General features: G+C 31.9%; 2 protein-coding genes across 3 annotated transcripts; one reads left to right on the top strand and one right to left on the bottom strand.

Moving 5' to 3' along the window:
• Positions 1-1548: 1548 nt before the first annotated feature.
• On the bottom strand, positions 1549-5163 carry LOC133185985 (uncharacterized). Its single transcript, XM_061321268.1, has 7 exons — positions 5039-5163; positions 3655-3745; positions 3275-3357; positions 2957-3082; positions 2786-2876; positions 2239-2417; positions 1549-1949 (listed from the first exon to the last, which is right to left on the bottom strand). Exons 1-7 carry the CDS (start codon positions 5081-5083, stop codon positions 1755-1757), a joined length of 810 nt encoding a protein of 269 aa, XP_061177252.1. The 5' UTR covers positions 5084-5163; the 3' UTR covers positions 1549-1754.
• Positions 5164-8981: 3818 nt separating this feature from the next.
• LOC133185397 (PC3-like endoprotease variant B) lies at positions 8982-19867 on the top strand. Of its 2 annotated transcripts, none has more exons than XM_061320574.1 (13): positions 8982-9098; positions 9926-10103; positions 11220-11321; positions 11719-11919; positions 13179-13325; positions 13533-13615; positions 14482-14570; positions 15555-15727; positions 16430-16666; positions 17055-17155; positions 17420-17638; positions 17880-18197; positions 18604-19866. In XM_061320574.1, exons 2-13 carry the CDS (start codon positions 9927-9929, stop codon positions 19046-19048), a joined length of 2292 nt encoding a protein of 763 aa, XP_061176558.1. In that variant the 5' UTR covers positions 8982-9098; position 9926; the 3' UTR covers positions 19049-19866. The 2 variants fall into 2 exon arrangements, with proteins under 2 accessions (XP_061176558.1, XP_061176557.1); XM_061320573.1 differs by lacking the exon at positions 8982-9098 and adding an exon at positions 9566-9649 and having other exon boundaries at positions 18604-19867.
• The last annotated feature ends 1015 nt before the right edge of the window (positions 19868-20882 follow it).

The following is a 20882-nucleotide window of genomic DNA, read 5'->3' as shown; positions in this document are numbered from 1 at the left end:
GGTTTTCCATGAAGAAAGCTATTTCCTCTTCATCTTTCTAGTGAATCGGCCATTAGTGATTTACTTGCCATTCATCTTAACAGTTAACTATGATAAAAAGCTAAATGCTAATTTTGATGGAGAAATATTTTGTATTCCTAATTTATGATGTATTTTTTTATGTTCTGGCAAGATTTGTCAAGTGGAAGAAAAGTAAAAGAGGAAGTCAGTCGATACCGCATCATTGGAGAAATAATAAACACATCAATGTTATTTTTCATGATTGGGTAAATGGAGTAATCCGGAGACAATTCAGAATGTAAATAATGGCCGAACAATTTGTATTAAAACGTCACTCAACGTTCAACCTAACGACAGGTTGTAATTGCCCCCCTCCCCTAACTAATAAAAATATAAGGAGTCTTTATTTTCTCGAAAATATGTGATTTCTCCGTCAATTCTATCTGTAGTCATTCTGTGCAATTGGTTTGTACTTTTGTTAAGGTTTAAAAATTGGCCGTATACAGTATAATAAAAATATTGTTTATTATACCGTATATGACCAATTTTTAAACCTTAACAAAAGTACAAACCAATTGCACAGAATGACATACAGATAGATAGAATTGACGGAGAAATCACATATTTTCGAGAAAATAAAGACTCCTTACATTTTATTAGTTGGGGGGGGGGGGGGATCCACGCTTCAAGTGCCTGTGTTTTAAACGAGATTGTTAATACCTTCGTATCATCATTTTTATTCAGTAGGCTGCCTCGATCTAGGTATTATTCATACGTAGAACATGGCTCTTGCGTATCAAATTAACTGGGAGCCATAAACATTATTTGCAAGTGATCTTGGTATATTACTACCTACATAAAGGAAGTTGACAATTAAAAAAAGTTGAAGTCATCACCTTCATCATAAAGTTTATTTGTTAGTTTGCTATTGATGCCTTTCTATAGAGAATCATCTGAATATGTAACAAGTGTCAGGCTCTGAGGCTTCTTTCACTAGTATTTCATATTGAATCAATGTAGGAATGAAAAAGGAGAATTGTTAATTGATAAAATGTCATCGATATATATATTACCAGGTCGAATTAAAGGACAAAGCAGGAGACTTCTTCTTTTCACGTAGAATTTTTTTTTAAGTAAGTTCTGCTTCATTAGAATACAATACAGGTATGCTGATAAAGGGGCACAGTAAGCACCCATGGCAATTCCAAAAGATTGTTGGTCCTTTGTTGGAAGACCTGCTTTACAAAAGGGAAAAAAGATTGGGACACACAGAAGGATTTTTTCAGATGGTCGTTGTATAGAAAAAAGCAAGCATTGGACTCTTAGGGATAAAATACAATACTACTTGTACATGTATTTTCAAATTAATTTTTACACCTGTTCCTCTACTTAGTTCAAATTTAATACTTCTTTCCTTCAGCCTGTCCTATGATATAATTGAACATGGTTTATAAATGAGAGGATGCATTAAAGTAACTTTTGCAGTCCATTTTTTTCTGAGAATAGTCTAGAATATAGACTCCATAACCAATAGAATTACAATGTATATGGCTTTAACTGTTTATTTTCCCATCAATGTTTAAAAAGCTTTTTTGGATGTAAGCATACTAAATAATGTGCTTTGACATAAGTTGTAAACAAGCATTAATATTTGCAGTTACTGAAGAAAATAACTGAAGAATGTACATAAATAAGAATGTTCATCTCATGCCCTTCACAATCTGTTCATTTTTTCTTCCTTTGTCATCAACACTCTACAAAGTTTCAATTTTCTCAGATAGATACAATTCAGTATTAAATGGGATAGTGATGTCATCAGTTCCTTTGGCTAAGCTATGTGTATCCATAATGTCTTCCATCTCATTTCTGACTTTCAATTTCTCGTTTTCATCAAGGGAGGCAATGACACTTATGGAGCAGAAATGTCCAATTACATCATCTCGACACCCCTAAAATTTTTCAGCATTAAACTGTTTTTGGTTGATTTATTCTATATTAATTCATAATTTCATAACAATTAAATTATTATTTTACTATATTTCAAAATGCAGACAAAACATTCAAAATGTTAAGATGAACTACATGTATTTACATGTCTATACAAGTATATGCACGATTCTCAGGTTTTGACTCAGAGAAAAAGGAAATTAACATCTTAAAAAATCCTAAATTCATTTCAATGTAGTAATTAAGAACCATTTGTTTTGTGAGCTAAGACAAATCCATCTATTATCTCACCTTTAATACTGTGCCAGGGAGGATTTCGTGTTGAACACATCGGAAATGAGAACATTTTTCTATCACTTCCTTCCATTGGTAAGATATAGCTCGTGGTGTGTCACCATAGTAACGTGTCAGGATTTTCTCAATGTCTTTCACCCATGGGACATTCCAGTCTTTATTATTCCATACCATTACTGTTTAAAAATTGAGAAGGGACTCTGACCTTAATTTTATCATAATATACTACATGTTTATAATAGTGCATAGTTTGGCATGAAGTATCAATATCTTTTGATATCGCTAAAATATATGTAAAGCTCTTGATCAACTATAAATTCATGTTCTCACGATTTGACATCTTCCAGTCCTTACATACTCATAAAGATAAAAAATCTACAGTACAAACCTGAATAATGAGTTTAGATTTAAATAGTTCACTCAAGTGAAGCTGAATAAGAACTGAATAACAAACTTTCTTTTGCAGATGACATTATAAATGACTTATCTAATTAATGATTTCTGAGCACTACATTGATATGTTATACAACTGTAATGTTCCTACAGAATTTTCCGCCTGGTATAAGTATCCTATTTATTTCATCTAATGAGGTCATATTAGCAAACCAATGGAAACACTGTGCTGCTATTACAGTCTGAAATAGATAAAAATACATACAATCAGCATCATAATTCACAAACTTTACAGATCATCTAATTTGCAGATAAAAACTACCTTCACAGTTTCAGAGGGAACTGGAATTTTTTCTGCACTGCATATTTGAGTGTCTATTCCTGGGCAATTCTTTTTTAGCGTCTTTTGAAACCCATCCATAGGCTCTGTAGCAAGGTATTTTTTGACCTGAAAAGAATTCAGAAAAAAAAATCTGCATAATCTTAAAATTAAAATGTTAAGTCCTCTTCAAAGTAAACATTTCTCAAATTCCTTGCTGAAGAACATGTAGATATACTCTTTGTTTTGTTAAATACTTGTATGTAATATTCTTTTCTCTTCTGATAATAGAACTGTGCTGCATTTCAAAAACAACTGTACCTTTGGTAATTCTTTAATAAGTTTCTGTGTCATCTTTCCCGTTCCTGCTCCAAGTTCAACACAATCATACTTTAAATTGTTTTCTGTAATTCAAACAAAGATTTTTATTACAATACAAATTAAACTACGTGATATGTATACAGTAGTGGAATGATTACAGATTGTCTTTTAAGAAAGTATCGATAAAGTTAAATATTGAAATTCTTAATATTAAGTCATTCATGAAAATAAAATATAAAATAATTAAACGACAAAAGTTTCATTAAAATGAAAAAAGAAATATGAAGAAATAAGGACTTACGTAAAATATAGGTTCCAGTACAGAAATATACAATTAAAAATGGGTGATTGACTGCAGAACAAAAATTATAGAATGTTACCTTTATCTGTTTGAGTTTCTGTGATGATCGAGGCAATCAACTTCACAACTTTGTCTGTGTATGAAGGGCGGAATCTGTCATAATTTTCTCCCTGCAGTGTAATGTTTTGTTCCTTAAACAACATTTCTTAACTCCTAATGAGTACTGTACAGCAAAACATGCTTAAAGTGAACACACTTAATGAATTGACGCTTACAGTAAAGTGATTTTCATTTACCGTGGCTTTAATATATTGTAAACTAAGCGGATATAACGAATTACATTTATAAAAAAGCAAAATCCTCCGTCCATGGGACTTTGTTCTAACGTTACTGTATATCCTTATATCTTCTGCTGAGGGTCACCTAAGACCAATTGCTTCAAATTACTAATACATTTAGTACTTTGAGTCCTGTTGCTAACTTTTCATATTACAAGCTAGATTGTTTTTGCTATATTAATCCCTTAACATTATTTTGTCAAATGTGTGCAGTTATTAAGGCAGACATTCAAAATAAAACAGTTAATTGATCTCATTGAAAACAAATATTTAGGAATACATTCATTTCAAAAATTCATAGAAGAGTTATTTCTTTTATAAACTTGTTATTAAAATGCACATTGGTGACAAAAGATAAGCATTGGAGAGTTTCATGTAAGAAATACAAGATATCCATTGAGAACACTACTATAACTACAATTTTCTAATCATTATCTCTGTGTATGAAGTTGATAAAAACATCAGCAGCAGCTTCTTTGATGTAACAACATTTTAGGAGGAAGGAATGTGATTGTCCGAAGCATAAATATTCATCAAATAGAGTGCCTATTTAGAGTTCAGAGGATTTGGGTTCGAATCCAGGTCTGGGGCCCGTTTTACAAAAGAACTTATGACTAAGACCAAAATTTATATCTGCTAAATAATAACTTTCTAATTAACATTAAATAGAAAATGGTTTTAATATTTTTAAAAGGTTACATAGAAAGATACTTTTACTCTAGCAATTTTAAACAGAATAATTAATTTTGCAAAATTTTACAATCAACTAAAGTTTTTGGTCTTTAGTTGTAGGTTCTTTTGTAAATTAAACGGGCCCCTGGTCTGTTGCATTTTCTATCTAATTCTTGTTACCAGGTTACACTCTCAGGTCTATAAATATGTATACATGTATGTGCTTAATTAATGCTATTAAAATGTATAGAAAATAGAATAGCATTCATTTCCAAATCAGGACCCGAATAAACATACAACATATATAATTAGAGATAATGCATTGAAATGTTTCTTTAAATAGAACTAGGCTATAACTCAGACAGCTGTCAAAGTGTGACTATCTGTATGAGCAAATGAGATCCTTACATCAGGGACCTATATAATAACGTTAGTATATAGGTCCCTGCTTACATCAACAAATCCCGATTTCGCCTTGTCGTGAACAGCATTTGTCATGTTCCAGAAAATGCTTGGGTGAGTGAATCGAATATTCTCAATTTGTTTATAACTGTGAAGCAAAATCAGTCGGAGTCTACATAGCATACTGCATAGTACTACGTGTGTCTCACGTGGCAAAATAAATCGGGCTCGAGATACAAAGCAAGGGTTGACAATAAACATTGGCCATTATTAGCCTAGGAAAGTAGTTTTGGTTTATTAATTGGTAGGTAACTTTTTTTAAAGCTATGAAAGTTACTATTTATTATAAATTTACTTAATTACTGAGTACCTTCGTGCTAATATTTTTATATTTAAAGACTTTTTTACAGTAGGATAACAAGTCTGAACATTATTAGGCGAAGTCAAAGTAGAGTGAAAGTTTTGCATTTATACTGACCTGTCTTACTAATAAGTTTAGATAAGTGATTTAATTATTTTATTTTGTTTTATTTTAAATATATATTATACATTCACTCACAAAAATATTTTTTTCAGAAGTCCCTCTATAAACAGAACATTTTGAATATATAATATTTCTCCAAACAACACATTTTATAATATTATGTAAGAGGTAATAACATGTTATGGGTCATCGATCATACCTCTGTTCCAACATGATATAAATTTTTGCTTCAACACTAAAACTTTTCCAAAAAAAAAAAATTCAATTCATTTTTTAAAAAGCAAACAATCTCAGCATACTTTGTAGGGGAAAATTTGAAAAGTTTTAACAAATTTTATGAAGAAATAAAAGTCATCTATCCCAGGGAGAGTTATATCTCTTATCAGAGGGCCAATGAACCTTAAATGTTGAGGTAAGTTAAGTAGTTTGCAATTCATTGGACAAATTAAGACAAAGTTGGAATTTCTGTGTCATGGCCCCGAAACATCTTAAGCTTAAGTCAAAATCTTTACGTTGTACTAAAATGTTGTAAAAGTCAAGCAGACCAAAATTAAAATATTTTTCGATGTTGCTATACAAAAGTGCTGTTATCTGCAAATTTAGAGATCAATTCAATGATTAATAAATATTTTACAGGCAATTGAAAATTTGGGGGGCTGAGGCATTCAAAACATCTGTTAGTAGCTTAATACATGTATCTACAATGTAGCTAGCATTGAGGACTGAGGCATTTAACACAACTGTAGCCTAATAATTATACCCTGGCCTGCACAGTCATAGAAAAAAAATAAAATAATGGGATAAAATAAAATTATGTCTGTCTCACTTCTGCTCTACCTCCTCATTTTTAAAGATGGCAAATAATTTTTAACCTGCCTCAAATGAAAATATCATTCATCATTTTCAAACCAATTATTAATTGGATACATACAACATGAAACAAACCAGTGTGATAGTAGTACAGGGTTCGACATTAACGTTAATCCGTTAGTCTCAGACTAATACATTTTCATTCGGACATATAAAATCTGTAGCTAATTAGTCCGAATGGACTAATAAAAATTTCTGGAAAAAAATAATAAATTACCGATGTTCGATTCTGAACAACTTTCACTGAGAAACCCCGCATGTATTTTTAGCTTTCTAGCTTCTTGGCGTGAAGTTAGGTACATGTATCATTTCGAGTCAATTCAGTGCTTGATTTTAGGACTGATTGGTATGAAATTAAACATTTTAGCGATCATAATTTAGTATGACACATAAAGAAAGGATGTAATGACAAATGTATAGAGAAACCAGAAGTCTCTGATGAGACTGTAGCTCTACTGGTCTGTACGTATAACAAAGTAGCACTTGGATTTGCAACATGCATTAATAAATAGAATTATGTATCTTAATGTAGTTTACTTCTGTGCCAAGTTATATTGAAATCAAACGAAAACTGTAGGAGGAGTAGAGTTTTGAAAGTATTTCACAGAAATTTCTACTTTTGGTAACCACATCAAAAACCGAAATGCATATTATGTATCGTAGTGTATTCTAATTGTGTACCAAATTAGATTGAAATCAGACCAATACTGTAGGAGGAGTAACGTTTTAAAGGGATTTCACAGAAATTTCTTTTTTTTAGTAACCATGGCAACACTGTTCATCGAAATCAAAAACTGATGCATGAAATTATGTATCTTAGTATAGTCTTCTTGTATGCCAAATTATATTAAAAGCAGACTAAAATTGTAGCAGGAGTAGCGTTTTTAAGATAATTTCACAGAAATTTCTATTTTTAGTAACCGTGGCAACACCATTCATCGAAATCAAAAACCGATGCACTAAATTATGTATCTTAGTGTAGCCTACTTGTGTGCCAAGTTATATTGAAATCAGACCAAAACTGTAGGAGGAGTAGGATTTTGAAAAATTGTTTACAGACAGACAGACGGACGACGGACACCTTACTATTGCATAAACTCTTCTGGTCTCTGACCATAAGAGCTAAAAACGAACAAGATGGGGAACAAGATCGTAGTTTCTGATCGCGAGATTTCAACGAATCTTGGAATTAAACATTTCACGTATTTAATGCTTTTTTATTAAAAAAAGTATGAAAAGTACATTGCAATGTTTATTTTTAAATTAAACCTTACAAAACATTGATTTTTTTTTTGACAGACTCATAAAATCGTGTGTTGACTAGTAAAAGTAAAGAAGCACTAGTCCGGCCGGACTAAAGCCTAAAAATGTTAGTGTCGAACCCTGTAGTAGATAATTATGGAAAATTTATCTTGTCTTACTCTATTAATGTCATTCACATGGAGGAGGTGTCATTATTATCAGAACTAGATCCTTTTCCAAAGTTGGTGCCATTTTCACATTGTTAAGTCCCTAGTATGGACTTTAAATTTCTGCTTTTCCAGTACACATTTTGAAATGTAGGGATCATTTCAAAGCAGATAGAAAGTTTGGGGGAAAAATTACTTATCACGGTATTGTGATGATATAAAAATTTCAGTTTTTAATATTTGAAACTGTTTTTATAGTTATATAGTAGATTAAGATGTAAACTAAAATTTATGTTATTAGATATGAGTAGGATGCACAAATCAGTCCTGTACTGTCGATGTCACCCAGTCAGTCGTGTTATTTAATTACATCATTATGATCTGTGATGCATGTATCAGCTCATATATGGTTGCCTCATATGAATGATGTAAAAATTATGTTATTAACATGAATAAGATGCATTAAAGAGTCATTTATTTATTGTCACTAATACAGCCAGTGTAGTTGTGTCGTATATTATCATGATTATTATATGATGTTGTCTGTGATATCACAGTGCAGTCAGAAAAGCCCCCATGTACTTATGACTGCATCATTTAAATTATTTGTTTACCTATGTTCTCTGCAGAATATATACAATGTATATATTGTAGATCACTTAATTTTCTCAACAAACTATTTTTATGAAATAGGTACAATGTACCTGTGTATTTGGTATATATGTTATTGTATATGATGTATGCGGAGCATGTATATGTCCATGAGTATTATATGTACTAATATATGTACTTCTTTGTATCTGTCCATCAGCCTTCAAGAATTAAGGTGTGTACAAATACATGACAAGGTCACATCATTTTCCCCTTTGAAGCTGAGATAATACTTTAACATGATTATAGGTACTTCTTACAGTGCTCAAAGGAATAAAAAATGTTTTCATTTAAAGTTACACATAATAAATAACCACAGCTATTGAAAGGTACATAAAAATTTTACTTCACAAACCCCAAAAGTTTTATATTGTTTTTCACTGAAGCATGACCAGGTATATATTCCATTACCTGGATCTACCTATGCAGGTAACCGATGTATCACCTATGTTGATGAAATGTTCAACAGATATGGAGATAATTCTCTATTCCTTAGGCATTCATGCTTTGAAATGAGCTCCTGGCTTAGTGTATTGCCATGCATGATTTGAGACTCTATATTTAGTTTTCTCTTTTTCAGGTGTTTAAACTGTTAGATCAATCTAAGTAAACAAAGTCTCAATATTGTTCATGTTGACGTTTAAACTCTGACGTAAAGGAAGCGGGGGAGAGAGGAGCCGCCAAGATAAGAGAAATCGTAAGTATAATAGAAAAAGGGATTTAAAGGGGTGCACCAAAGGTTTTGTAGAAATAAGGTTATGCAAAATCTGTTTGCTTCTGTGTCTTTAACTGTGTTTGAATTACCCAAATCTTAGTTAAAGATTGTCTGAGGAAATAGTCTATTAATTTCATGAAGACAATTCTTAGTTAACACATGCTGTAATTCTGAACCATTTTCTTACCTTTGGGAACCTTTTAGGTATTTAAATTTGTGCACATTAGAAAAATAAATGACAATGTAAGAGTAAAGATTTGTGTTCTCAGTGTTTCGACCTTTTATGAAATGAAGTTTATTGGATGACAGTCTTCTTTATTTGAGTGCCACGTCTGCATGGGAAACTAAACAGTAGTTAGAACTGAACTACAGTCAGAGTATTTAAAAGAGCTTGCTTAGTGTTTTTAGAGTAAATTATTCTATATTTGTGAAATTTCTGTGATTCTGAGTGGTAATAATTTTTTTCGGTCCATTTACCATATGGAAAAATTAAAATGCGGATCAGTTGACAAAAATGTTCAATCAGGATTCAGGTACAATTGCAGTGAAAAATCAAAATATATTAATAAAACATGGAGTGTATATTTGTCCAAGATAAAAAAAAATTGAATAGCTTAATTTTTAATATACCAATAGTACATGTATGTAATTTGATATTTAATCTTAATTTATATTTTTTAATTTCTAGTACAATAATTACATATTTTGATGCTTTTGAATTTTTTTTTTTCAAATGAAAAAAGTGCAAGGAAGCTTTAGTAAATTTTTTTTAAGATATTGTTTTGAAATGTGTTCCCTTTATGTCACAGGATGTTTGTGAGAGTAATGTGGGTCCTTCTCTTGCTGGGACTGATGGTCAGTTCGGCACTTCCTGTCACATCAGAGGAGGAGGAACCCGATTATCTCAATCTTTTCTTAGTGAAGGTTCACAAAAGATCGGCCATCCATGACCTGGCAGCTGAGCATGGGTTCAAGGTCACAGATGAGGTTTGTGACTACATCCACACATGTGTATATACTTAATAGAAAACAGATAAATGTCTGCAAAACAGTATTCTCATTTTGCTGACTTTGTGATGTTTATTATATCCCTGCTCAAAAACAGAGGGGGGTATACTGTTTTACCCTTGTGTGTCTGTCTCTGTGTCTGTCCGTAACAAAATTTTGTCGCAGTTTTCTCAGCAACTACTCATCACAGATGATTGAAATTTTAGCACACTCTTTGTTTAGGCATGCCATCTGGTGGGATTCATTTTTGTTCAAATCATATGTCATCTTCCAGTTTATTCATGTGTCTGTCTGTACCAAATTTCCGTCACAGTTTTCTCAGCAACAGCTCAACACTGATGCCTGAAATTTTAGCACAATATTTGTTCAGGCATGCCAAATGGTGGGATTCATTTTTGTATGAATCCAATGTCAACATCAGAGTGTATATTTTATCATAGAGGGGGTATTACTAGTGAGCATTTGCTCACAGACTTTCTTGTTTTTTTCACTTCTATATTTAAGACACCTATTTTCAGATAGAAGAATAAGGTAAAAAAAATTAATTTGTAATGAATGGAATCCAAAATGCTGAGAAAAAATGTCTGTTGTAAAGCATTAAATACATTTTGGAATAGTCAAAAGAAAAAAAAATCCATTTATCAATCAAATTTAAAATGATAACAGAAGATATATCCTGTTCCATGATCAATGATTGGTAAATAATTTTAACTCTGTCATGTCATTAAAGTAATTGACTTTTAAAACAGGATATAATTTGTTATTTTTTTTATTTTTCAATGGGGTATATTTCTGTCCCACTTACAAATTACTTCAGTCTTGCTTGCTGACAAAATTTTCTTACATAACAAAAGTACTATAATAGATTAAGGATGCAAAGGTTTGCCAAAAATAAGATAAACTTGTGGTTTAGACCATTTCTTTTGACAATAGATATTATTTAGTTGCAAATAAGCTTGAATTGAAGTACATTTTACCCATAAGCATTTTCTGACTGATATTTTCTAATTTAGATTTTTAAATTAAAACACTGTGTTTTGAGTACAGTACTAAAGTAGACCTTTGTTTATAATGCCATACTATTATTGCTTTTAGCTAGAAGAACTGGGATATCACCTACTGGAACATGAAGACGTGTCACGGAGATCTAAAAGAAGTGCCGAGAATCATGTTAAAAAACTACAGGATGATGCAAGGGTAAGATGATCGGCCATCTGTAATTCTGATTTAACACTTATAAATGATACAGAGTAGTATTCAAGTTACTGTAGATTCCTCAATGTCAAATCGCTAGGATATTATTTTGCAAATATATGGTTCATCAAGAGCTTTTACATGTATCTTAGCAATATAAGAATAAAAGTGAGGGATTTTAAATTGCAAGATGCGAAATCGCACGAAAATAAATCCTCGCATATATTTAGGAATCTACAGTATACATGTACTTAATCATCTTCTTTGAAAAATGGTAGTCATACCTTCTTGCTTAATTCATCCACCAAATAGTATGTAGAATTTCTTAACGAAGAAAATAAAGACCTTATATAAATTTTAAATTATTTAATTTAAATAAACAAAATGAATATTTTTACAGGTTAAGTTTGTACAGCAACAGAAACTGCTGATTCGAGAGAAAAGAGAAATCTTGTATGACAAACAGCTAGAAATGCCGGAGCGCAACTTTGACCCCACAGAATTTTACCGTGCCCCCCAGTCACACCTGTACAGTAGGGACTTTACCAGCACTCAGGGAGTGTCCTTTAATGACCCGTACTATAAAGACCAGTGGTACTGTGTAAGTGGTTCAAGAAATCTCACATGTATTTATATAAAGATTTTCATTAGTGAAGTATTTGAGAATATTTCATGTAGATGCTGATTTACTTTAAAAATTAAGTAACTCAATATTTATTTGGATTTCTTTTACTGTATACATCCATTTTTGATGTTGATTAAGAAGCACATTGCAAAAAAAACTATACATTTGGAGGTTGTTTCCACAGTGCCAAAATAATGTATTGTTAATAACGGGTGATATTTACATGTATACGGTGTTGCGGGTTCTTCCCTAATGTTTTCCAAATAATAAAAACTCAAAACGTTTTCACATTTATCTAGTTAATTAATGGTACATGGTATTCTGGCTCTCGTCCATCCACTTCACAACGGTGAATTTCTACATTACACCATACTCCGTACACTGTGCACCATACACTGTACACCATACACCATACAAAGTAGAATGTGGGACGGGACCTGCATGACACAACAATAATAAACACATTAAGTTACACATTTATACAAAAAGCTAAATACAAGTTATGACCCACATAACCCACCATACACAATAATGGGACAATAATGTGGTGAACATCACAGCGCTGCATTACAGAACTTGCATTAAATGCGTTTACCCAATAATTACATTATTTTACATGTAACTTAAACGTACACACAGTAACTTTACTTACATAGTTACTTTACTGTTTAGAATCATAATGAAACTAAATACTGAAACACTAGAGCCGATATTATCAATTAATTAATACTACTCACTATAATATTTATAGAACATACAGACTATACAAACGAACGAACATTCAAACAAAACTAACTAAAATTAAAATACGTTGAAATAACAATTAGTTATCCCAGGACCGTAAAATTAACAAAACAGAGAAGAAAATGTACATTAAACATGTTATTCACCTCAGAAGTCAGTGTCTGTAACTATACTTCATTCAGAGCCCGTGCAGCTATGTGTCCGAAAGCCGGTTTTTCGAAGGGCGGAAGCCTAAACTCAGGTGAATAAATACAGGTAATGGAGAGGTACCATAAAGGGTATTCGAATAAGAGGTCCAGAATAGGATAACTGAAAGATACTACGGAACAAAGTTAGCTCAATAATTACAATAAATTTAAAATACTTTACAAGACAAATAAACTATACAACACCGTAAATGTGACATACGGAAGCTTTTTTAACAAATCTTTAACACAAATTACACCAATATATAAAGTGTTCCATTGCTTTATTAAAGTAATTGCTTTCAGGACAATTATGGGCAGTCAGGTGGAAAGAAATTTATTGACCTCAATGTCAAGGTCGCCTGGAACCAAGGATACACTGGTAAAGGGGTCACGATCACTGTGTTGGACGATGGAATGGATCACACGCACCCGGATCTTCAAAAAAACTATGTGAGTCTTAATTATTACAGAGGAGAAATCTTTTCAGACTGGGTATATATTGAGAGAGAATTTTTTGAGAATTTGTGGGCATTGTATAGAATCACAAATTTATTAATGAAGATCTGGAGCTAGAAAACTGATCAAAAACAAAGTTATAAAAATAAATAGATATGTGTATTTTAATACTGTAAAAAAGTATGCTTGTATTTTTTTCAGTCTCCTTTTGCAAGTGCTGACTTGAATGACAAAGATGATAAAAACAATGACCCCATGCCCAACACCAAGGTCCCAGGAAATAGGTCAGTCCAGTATCATAGGCAGTAAAACTGTCAAAGATAGAATTGTATTTATGAGATATTTCATTCCAAAAAAAATATTTTCTTTAGAAAATTGTCATAAAAATCATGTACATTTGCTTGATTTGTAAATAATTCATTTCTGTAATTTAATGCCAGCGTGAGGAGAGGTAATGTATACATGTCACGAAGGCACCATTGTTTAATGTTAAATCTGTAAAAATAAAAGTACATAAGCATGCTGAATCATGGATGGTCATGTTTTGTAAAGTTGTGCATGGTCATGGAGATTATCTTGTTCATAAAAGTACCGGTAATGCTTCTTATTATTTTATGTCAAACATCAGATTTTATCAGCATTATTTCCTGGATTTATATTTGATATATTTAGATAAACTATAAATGTTACCCAATTAAATTGTTTATTTATCTTTAAGTGCTTCCCGTTAAATTGTTTATTTATGTCTAGTTCTGCTTTGGATGTTTTGAAATAAGCATGCTTTGTTATCCTTATGCTATTTATTTTATTATTCTCTTGACTGATTTTGTTTTTTTTCACTTTAAAAGAGAAATTCTTAAATATCTGTCAATGCTGCATTTGTTTTAGCATGTTTGGTGTACAATACATGTGTGTTCTTCAAATTTAAAAGAGATATCACCTTTTAATGAACAAAGTTACAGTTGACTGTTGATTATATGGAATCCCTAGGTATAAAGAAAATAATTGAATTTTCATAGAAGTGCAAAGTACCTGAACTTGTTTTAATTGTATGCAACAAATTACAGATATAATAGCCTTACAGTGTCAACTGTATACATGTTTATGTTAAACTTTTTTATTATTTAATTAATATCACTGATGTTTTCAGTCATGGAACTCGCTGTGCAGGAGAGATTGCAGCAGAAGCCAACAATAATGTTTGCAGTGTAGGTGTGGCTTATAATGCCAAAGTAGGAGGTAAGCTTTCATTCAGAGTATAATTATTTACTTGTATGTGTTGTTGAAAAAATGAAAGATAAATTTATTTCCCAAAGCCAAGAGCTCTTATTTGCTGTCATTGATTTTAATTTGAACCCTTGATTTAGCAAATCTTAAAACAATTCAATTGAAATGAAGAATTGGAAATCATCGTCATTTTTAACCGAGTTTTATGTAGGAAAAATCTGGTTATTGAAATGGTGAAAATGGTGGGAGGGCGGCTTCCAAAAGGGTACTTCATTTGTCCGGGTAACTCCTCCTACAGTTTTCAAGATAAGAACTTTTTTATTTTGCAGATTTATTGTACATATATCAGAGATGTGCATATTACCTGGATTTTGATTTTTGTTCATTTATGGGGGAAATGCCATTTGTTGAACATAGTCATTTCTGTGCAAAATATCCCAATAGGATACATTGAATTTTTTGGATGTCACCTACAGTTTTCAGAAAAGAAAATTTTTACAATAGAGGACATTAACATTTACAAGATTTATTTTCCTTGTGGGATCAATCTAGGGTCAACAGGCGTAGGGTGCTGTTTTCTCTCTGTGACTTTACCAACTTTATGGGGCAGTATCTGATAAGTAAAATCTATATGTGTATGTTTATTTTTTTCTTTGTTGCCCCATACTTCGGCCAATAAAGGTATGTTATAAAATTCTCAAAAGACACCTAAATATTTAAAATTTTTACAGGTAAGTCACAAAGGATATGGTGAAAAAATGGGTATTTCATGACAAAGGGAAATAACTCTTGCAAATGGAAAATTTGTCTATTGATATGTGAAACACCAGTTCTGTTCACACAAAGAAAACCTGGTTTGCTGTCTGACAGCTTTCCACTTTCTTAAAGAAATTTTCTTAACAACATCTAGCTCTACTCGACTCTTATTTTGGAAAGAACAAAAAATGAATACCCGGTAGTTGGTTTTTTCCTATAAATTTGCTTTGCATGTTCCAGGTATACGTATGTTGGATGGAGCAGTTTATGATACAATAGAGGCTAAGGCAGTCAACTTTAAAAACCAGTTTATTGATGTAATGAGTGCTTCCTGGGGGCCGAGGGATAATGGACGGACCCTAGAGGGGCCAGGCCCTGCGACCTTGGACGCTCTGGTGGCGGGAGTCAACAAGGTAAAAAATAAACAAATTAACTGAGCACTTTAAGTCAGATAAGCTTTCATTTGTGAACGTGAGGTAAGTTATTTTAACAGATTAAAGTGCAAAATTCCTTGGAATCATTAAAATGAAAAACATTTTGTACTTTACTGTCCTGTGTATGACAATCTTCAATTTCAATATTGTGATATTTTTGATGATAAATTATACTGTGGTACTGATCCCATTAAAGAAATTGTTAACCCATGTGATTATAATACTACAAAACGTTTATGTATCTACTTAGTTAAATGCTTTATGCAGTGGAAACAATCCCAAGGTCTATAAGGAACTGTGTAAAATTGAATTGCATGCAATTATGTTATTATATTCTTCTCTTTTTTTCTGTTATCTGTCATTTGATTTCTTATTTTGACTGTATGCCAACATGGTGATGTCAATAAACTAAATTGAATTTAAAATTGTTTGGTTAAATGTCATGTAAATGCTTTTCAGCAAAATTGAAAATAAAAGAATCACTTGATTAACTAGGGAATTTTCTGAAAGTTTTGCACCAAATTGGAGCTTTTATGTTTATGATGAAAACTTAAACCAAACCCTGTATAAAATATAATGCATATTAATTACAGCCATATTTTCCCATGAGTTTCCAAAACGTTCACATATCATCAATTTTATTGACATTTATGGGGTGATTATTTTTATACTCAAATTCAGGGTCGAAATGGCAAGGGCACTATTTATGTGTGGGCAACAGGAAATGGTGGTGTCCATGACGATGATTGTGGTTGTGATGGTTACGTATCCTCACCTTACACTTTATCTGTGGGCAGCGTCACAGATCGAGGTCAGGCGCCTTACTTTGATGAAAAGTGTGCATCAACTATGACAGTGGTTCCAAGCGGGGGAGAGATCAGAGCTGGGGAATTCAATGGAAAACCAAAAATTAAAGTGGTCAGTACAAATATCACAGAGCTGTGATATGACAGGATAGTGTGATATTAGAAGTGTATCTATTGGTATATGTTCAGGACATATAAACAAAAGATGTTACATATTTTGTTGATCTCAAGATTCAGTCTCTGCAAAGATAACAGATAAAAATCCACGTGAGCTATAATATTTTACTTATTTGCTTTCCACAAACAAGACAAATACACCAGGAAACACTTCAAAGAAAGATAACTCCCAAGAATCTTTTCACCTCTTTTGTGGAAAACAGACCCACCACAAACAAACAAACCCCCAAACAGTTTCTATTATTTAGAGGCTGTTAAAAATATTTAAAATTTCTACCTAATAGAGATGTGAATTAATTCTAAGTGATTAATTACCATTGTAGGTGACCACAGACATAAATGGGGGCTGTATCCTAGGATTTGAGGGGACATCTGCTGCAGCTCCCCTGGCTGCTGCTTGTACGGCCCTGGCCCTAGAGGCAAAGTAAGAATCTCTAGTCTGAGAAAATTTCTTAACATAAAAACCAACTCATTATCGATACACTATTTTTAAAATGAAAAAGCTTTAGGGATAGATGATGTATAAATTTGATCTAAGGTTAGGTTTTTTGATAAATGGTATTCAGATATTTTAATGAGTGAACAAATTTTAAGTTACTTTTTGATAATGCTCTTTCTTATTTTCTGTTAAACAATAAAGTAATGGTACATCAACCCACATATCTTAAATCATATGTTTGTTTCACAGCCCTGATTTAACATGGAGAGATATGCAGCACATTGTTGTGGAAACTTCCAAAATCCCATCTGTGGACCACTCTTGGATTATCAATGGGGCAGGGAAACATGTTAGCCACTCATTTGGGTTTGGTGTTATGGACTGTGGGGCCATGGTGAATGCTGCCTTAAATTGGCAGACTGTTCCCGAACTCAAGATCCAAAAGTCACAGGTGTATGAGATTAATAGGTGGGTATCTTATTTGTCATTGTTTTATTTATTATTTTAATCTAATTTTAAAAATATTAAGAGGTGAATTCCCAGCTACTCTATTAGCATATGAATCCATACAAAAATTAATAGTTATTGATGAAGTCCTTAAAATATATTATGATACAATTAACACTTGCTTCATTCAGCCTCATGAAACAAAAAATTTCAATAAATATTTCTTGCTATTTACAACTGAATTATATTTTTTTCTGTGTAGGCCGATTCCCACCAGAGACTGTGTAAGTAGGACAGTACAGTACGTCCCTGAGGGATCTCCCTTAATTCAACTGGAGCACGTCCAGCTGTACATCAAATTACAGCACACTCGCCGTGGTGATGTCCAAATTTACTTGACCTCCCCAAGCAAAACTGAGTCAGAAATGCTATCCACCAGGATGAACGATGAATCAAAGGCTGGCATTGACTTTACCTTTATGACGGTTCACAACTGGGGGGAGAACCCATCAGGAAACTGGGAGGTTAAAGTGTGTGATAATCGGAAATCAACCTCTGAAAATACAGGAAAACTTGAGAAGTATGTTGAATGGATATTTGGGAAACTGATACATATGATAGAAATTCAATGAAGTAAAGAACTACAAAATAAAATAACAGTTTTATAAAGAAATCTGTATGTATTTGATTGTTAAACATTTTATAAAATACTTTAGTACTTGTACCAAAAATAAAAAAAAATACAGTAAAAAAAATATCAGATCAGAAAAGTAGCTTATTATGGACTCAAATGATTGTCTCAAAGTAGAACAAGGAAATAAAATGTATGCTGCTTAAAACAAATTATGGATGCAAGTAAAAAAAAAAATATATAAATGTATTTCTAGTGGTCTTTGGAGGGTAGCTTTGAATGGGTTTTATTTACTTCTGTAAATGACAGGAAATGAGAGAAAAATACTTACAGGAACCCAATATTTAATTTTCAGATTCCAAGTCATCTATTATGGAACCACAGAGAGACCAGCAACTCGTAGTACAGGTAACCAACAATCTCACAAGCTGCCCCTGGCAACAGTAGAGGAGATCGAGAAGTCCGAATTACTGAAATCACGGAACTTAAAGCTCAAAAGAAACACTGGAGACAAAAAGAAAAAGTCATACCCAGAACAGAATGTCAATGTTGAGAAAGAGAGGGCTTTTGGAAATGATTTTGGGGAACAGAAGCTTGATGATCAACTGGAAGACAGAGAGTTTGAGAATCAGAAAGAGAGAAAGAGTGAGCTTTATAAGAAGGTTCTGGAAGATCTGGAAGACATGTTGGAAGATAGAGGTGAGGGAGACGATGATCACTACAGGGAGGAAAAACATGGGAGGGACAAAACTCAGGAATTATTGGATGAAATTGACCGAATTCTTAAAAATAATGGGTAACAAGGAAAGTCTTTTGAACTAGCCCTGAGTAGGAGTGGTCCATGTCAGTTTTAATCCATACAAAAAGAAAAGGTGGTCTAATAAATTAATTTTTTTTTCAGGAGTTTAGATTTTATTTTCAATTAAAAATCCAGATCTAAGAGAACCAATCTAATTCAAAAATCTGTATCATTAATTATTAAGGGGTTGAGAAAGCAAATAGGGTAAGCAAAAGAAAAACAAGATAGCTGACATGTTAGAGAAGTAAGCAAATGCAATTATAAGGAAAATTAGTTTATTGTAAAAATTATTTGAAATATTTGTCCTGACTGACCTCTTCTACTCTCGTTGTTGAAGGCTATATTTAGCTCTTATTGATGGGGTACATTTTTGAAAAAGCAATACTAATTTCTGAGAATATACTCTGACATGGGAACTGGTTTTCTGCTTGACAAAACACTCAATTCTACGCAGCTTTACTGAACAAGTTATTCTCGAGGCCCATCTCTGTTCATTTCCTGTAAGTTCTTATACTAATTATTTGTATGAGGAATTTTGAATCTCAATTATAGACTTCTCTTATGAAGCCAAAGATTTATTCTGTTATAACTGTACAATTTAATTCATTATTTCACAATATCCTTTGTTTTAATATACAATCACTTGTAAGGAAAGAAATTGCATTTTAAAGACTGGGTACTATAAGTGTTGATGGATTTTTTTTCTTCACAAATTCACTCATGAATTGTTTTTGCTTTTGAAGTCTACAGAAAAATTTATGTCAACTTGCTTCCTCTTAAAAATTTTTTTGGTAAATTATTTTTCAAATTTTTATTTTTTGCAGAATTAAAATTTATGTATTAAAAAACGACATTTGTTGATAATACAGTTTGGTAGTTTTATTTCTTGAAATCCTGTTATATTGTACTTGAATCAATCTGATATCCATTTATTTTGAAGTATTTATTTTTATATAAATACAATTTACATACTGAAGTCCAAATTTTTTGATTACTTTGTTAAAATATTTTTTGAAATCCTGTTATTTTGTACATCCCACCCTCTGAAATCCATTTTTTTTATTCATTTTAATTTTTTTCAATTTTGTAAAAATGTAATTTACATTATTGAAATCCAAATTTGTTGATGATATTGTTACTTATATTTCCTGAAATCCCTTTTTATTTGCTTATACCCTCTGAAATCCTTTACTTTTATAAAAGATTTTTGTGTAAAGAAATTGTTACTGGTATTTAAAAAATCAAGAGAACAAATTTCTACCATCCTTTCCAATGAAGAGTGTATTGAGTGAGAGCAATTTAGAACATAAAAAAACTTACTATATTTTTTTGAATATACATATATTTACAGATATTTATTTCTTGTTGTTATATATATATATTTTTTGTTAATTCCTTGATTGAAATTTCATCTTTGTTAAGAGTCTGTTATCTAATTTTGCAATATTTGTGAATAAGAATAAAAGAAGTGTCTATCACCAATAAATTTTTCCGGGTCTCAGAAATACTTGTACTTTGTTTTTATCTTAAGTCACTTCAGTCATTTGAATAATGGAAAAGGTAAAGTAAATAAAAGTGATCAATCTCATAAATCCTGTAAACAATACAAATCGTGAACAATCATGCATCCCTGGAATCACATGCCTAGGAGGAGAAAGCATCCCTCGTCAACCTGTCCCATCCATCTGAGTTGATCAGCTAAACGGAGTAATCTGTATTCAAAATTAGCGTAGAAACAATGACCTAACAGTTGTTACAAAACTTTTTCAAACAAAGCATGATCCAATGATAGGTTGTATTTGTAACTTAGGTCATTATACCAACCATAGAATTTG

The sequence above is a fragment of the Saccostrea echinata genome, unplaced genomic scaffold, assembly GCF_033153115.1.
Source record: "Saccostrea echinata isolate AGI-Se365-2 ecotype Australia unplaced genomic scaffold, CSIRO_AGI_Sech_v1 ptg000012l, whole genome shotgun sequence".
NCBI classification, from domain to species: domain Eukaryota; kingdom Metazoa; phylum Mollusca; class Bivalvia; order Ostreida; family Ostreidae; genus Saccostrea; species Saccostrea echinata.
The sequence above is the reverse complement of the archived record's forward strand: the minus strand, read 5'-3'. Positions and strand labels throughout refer to the sequence as shown.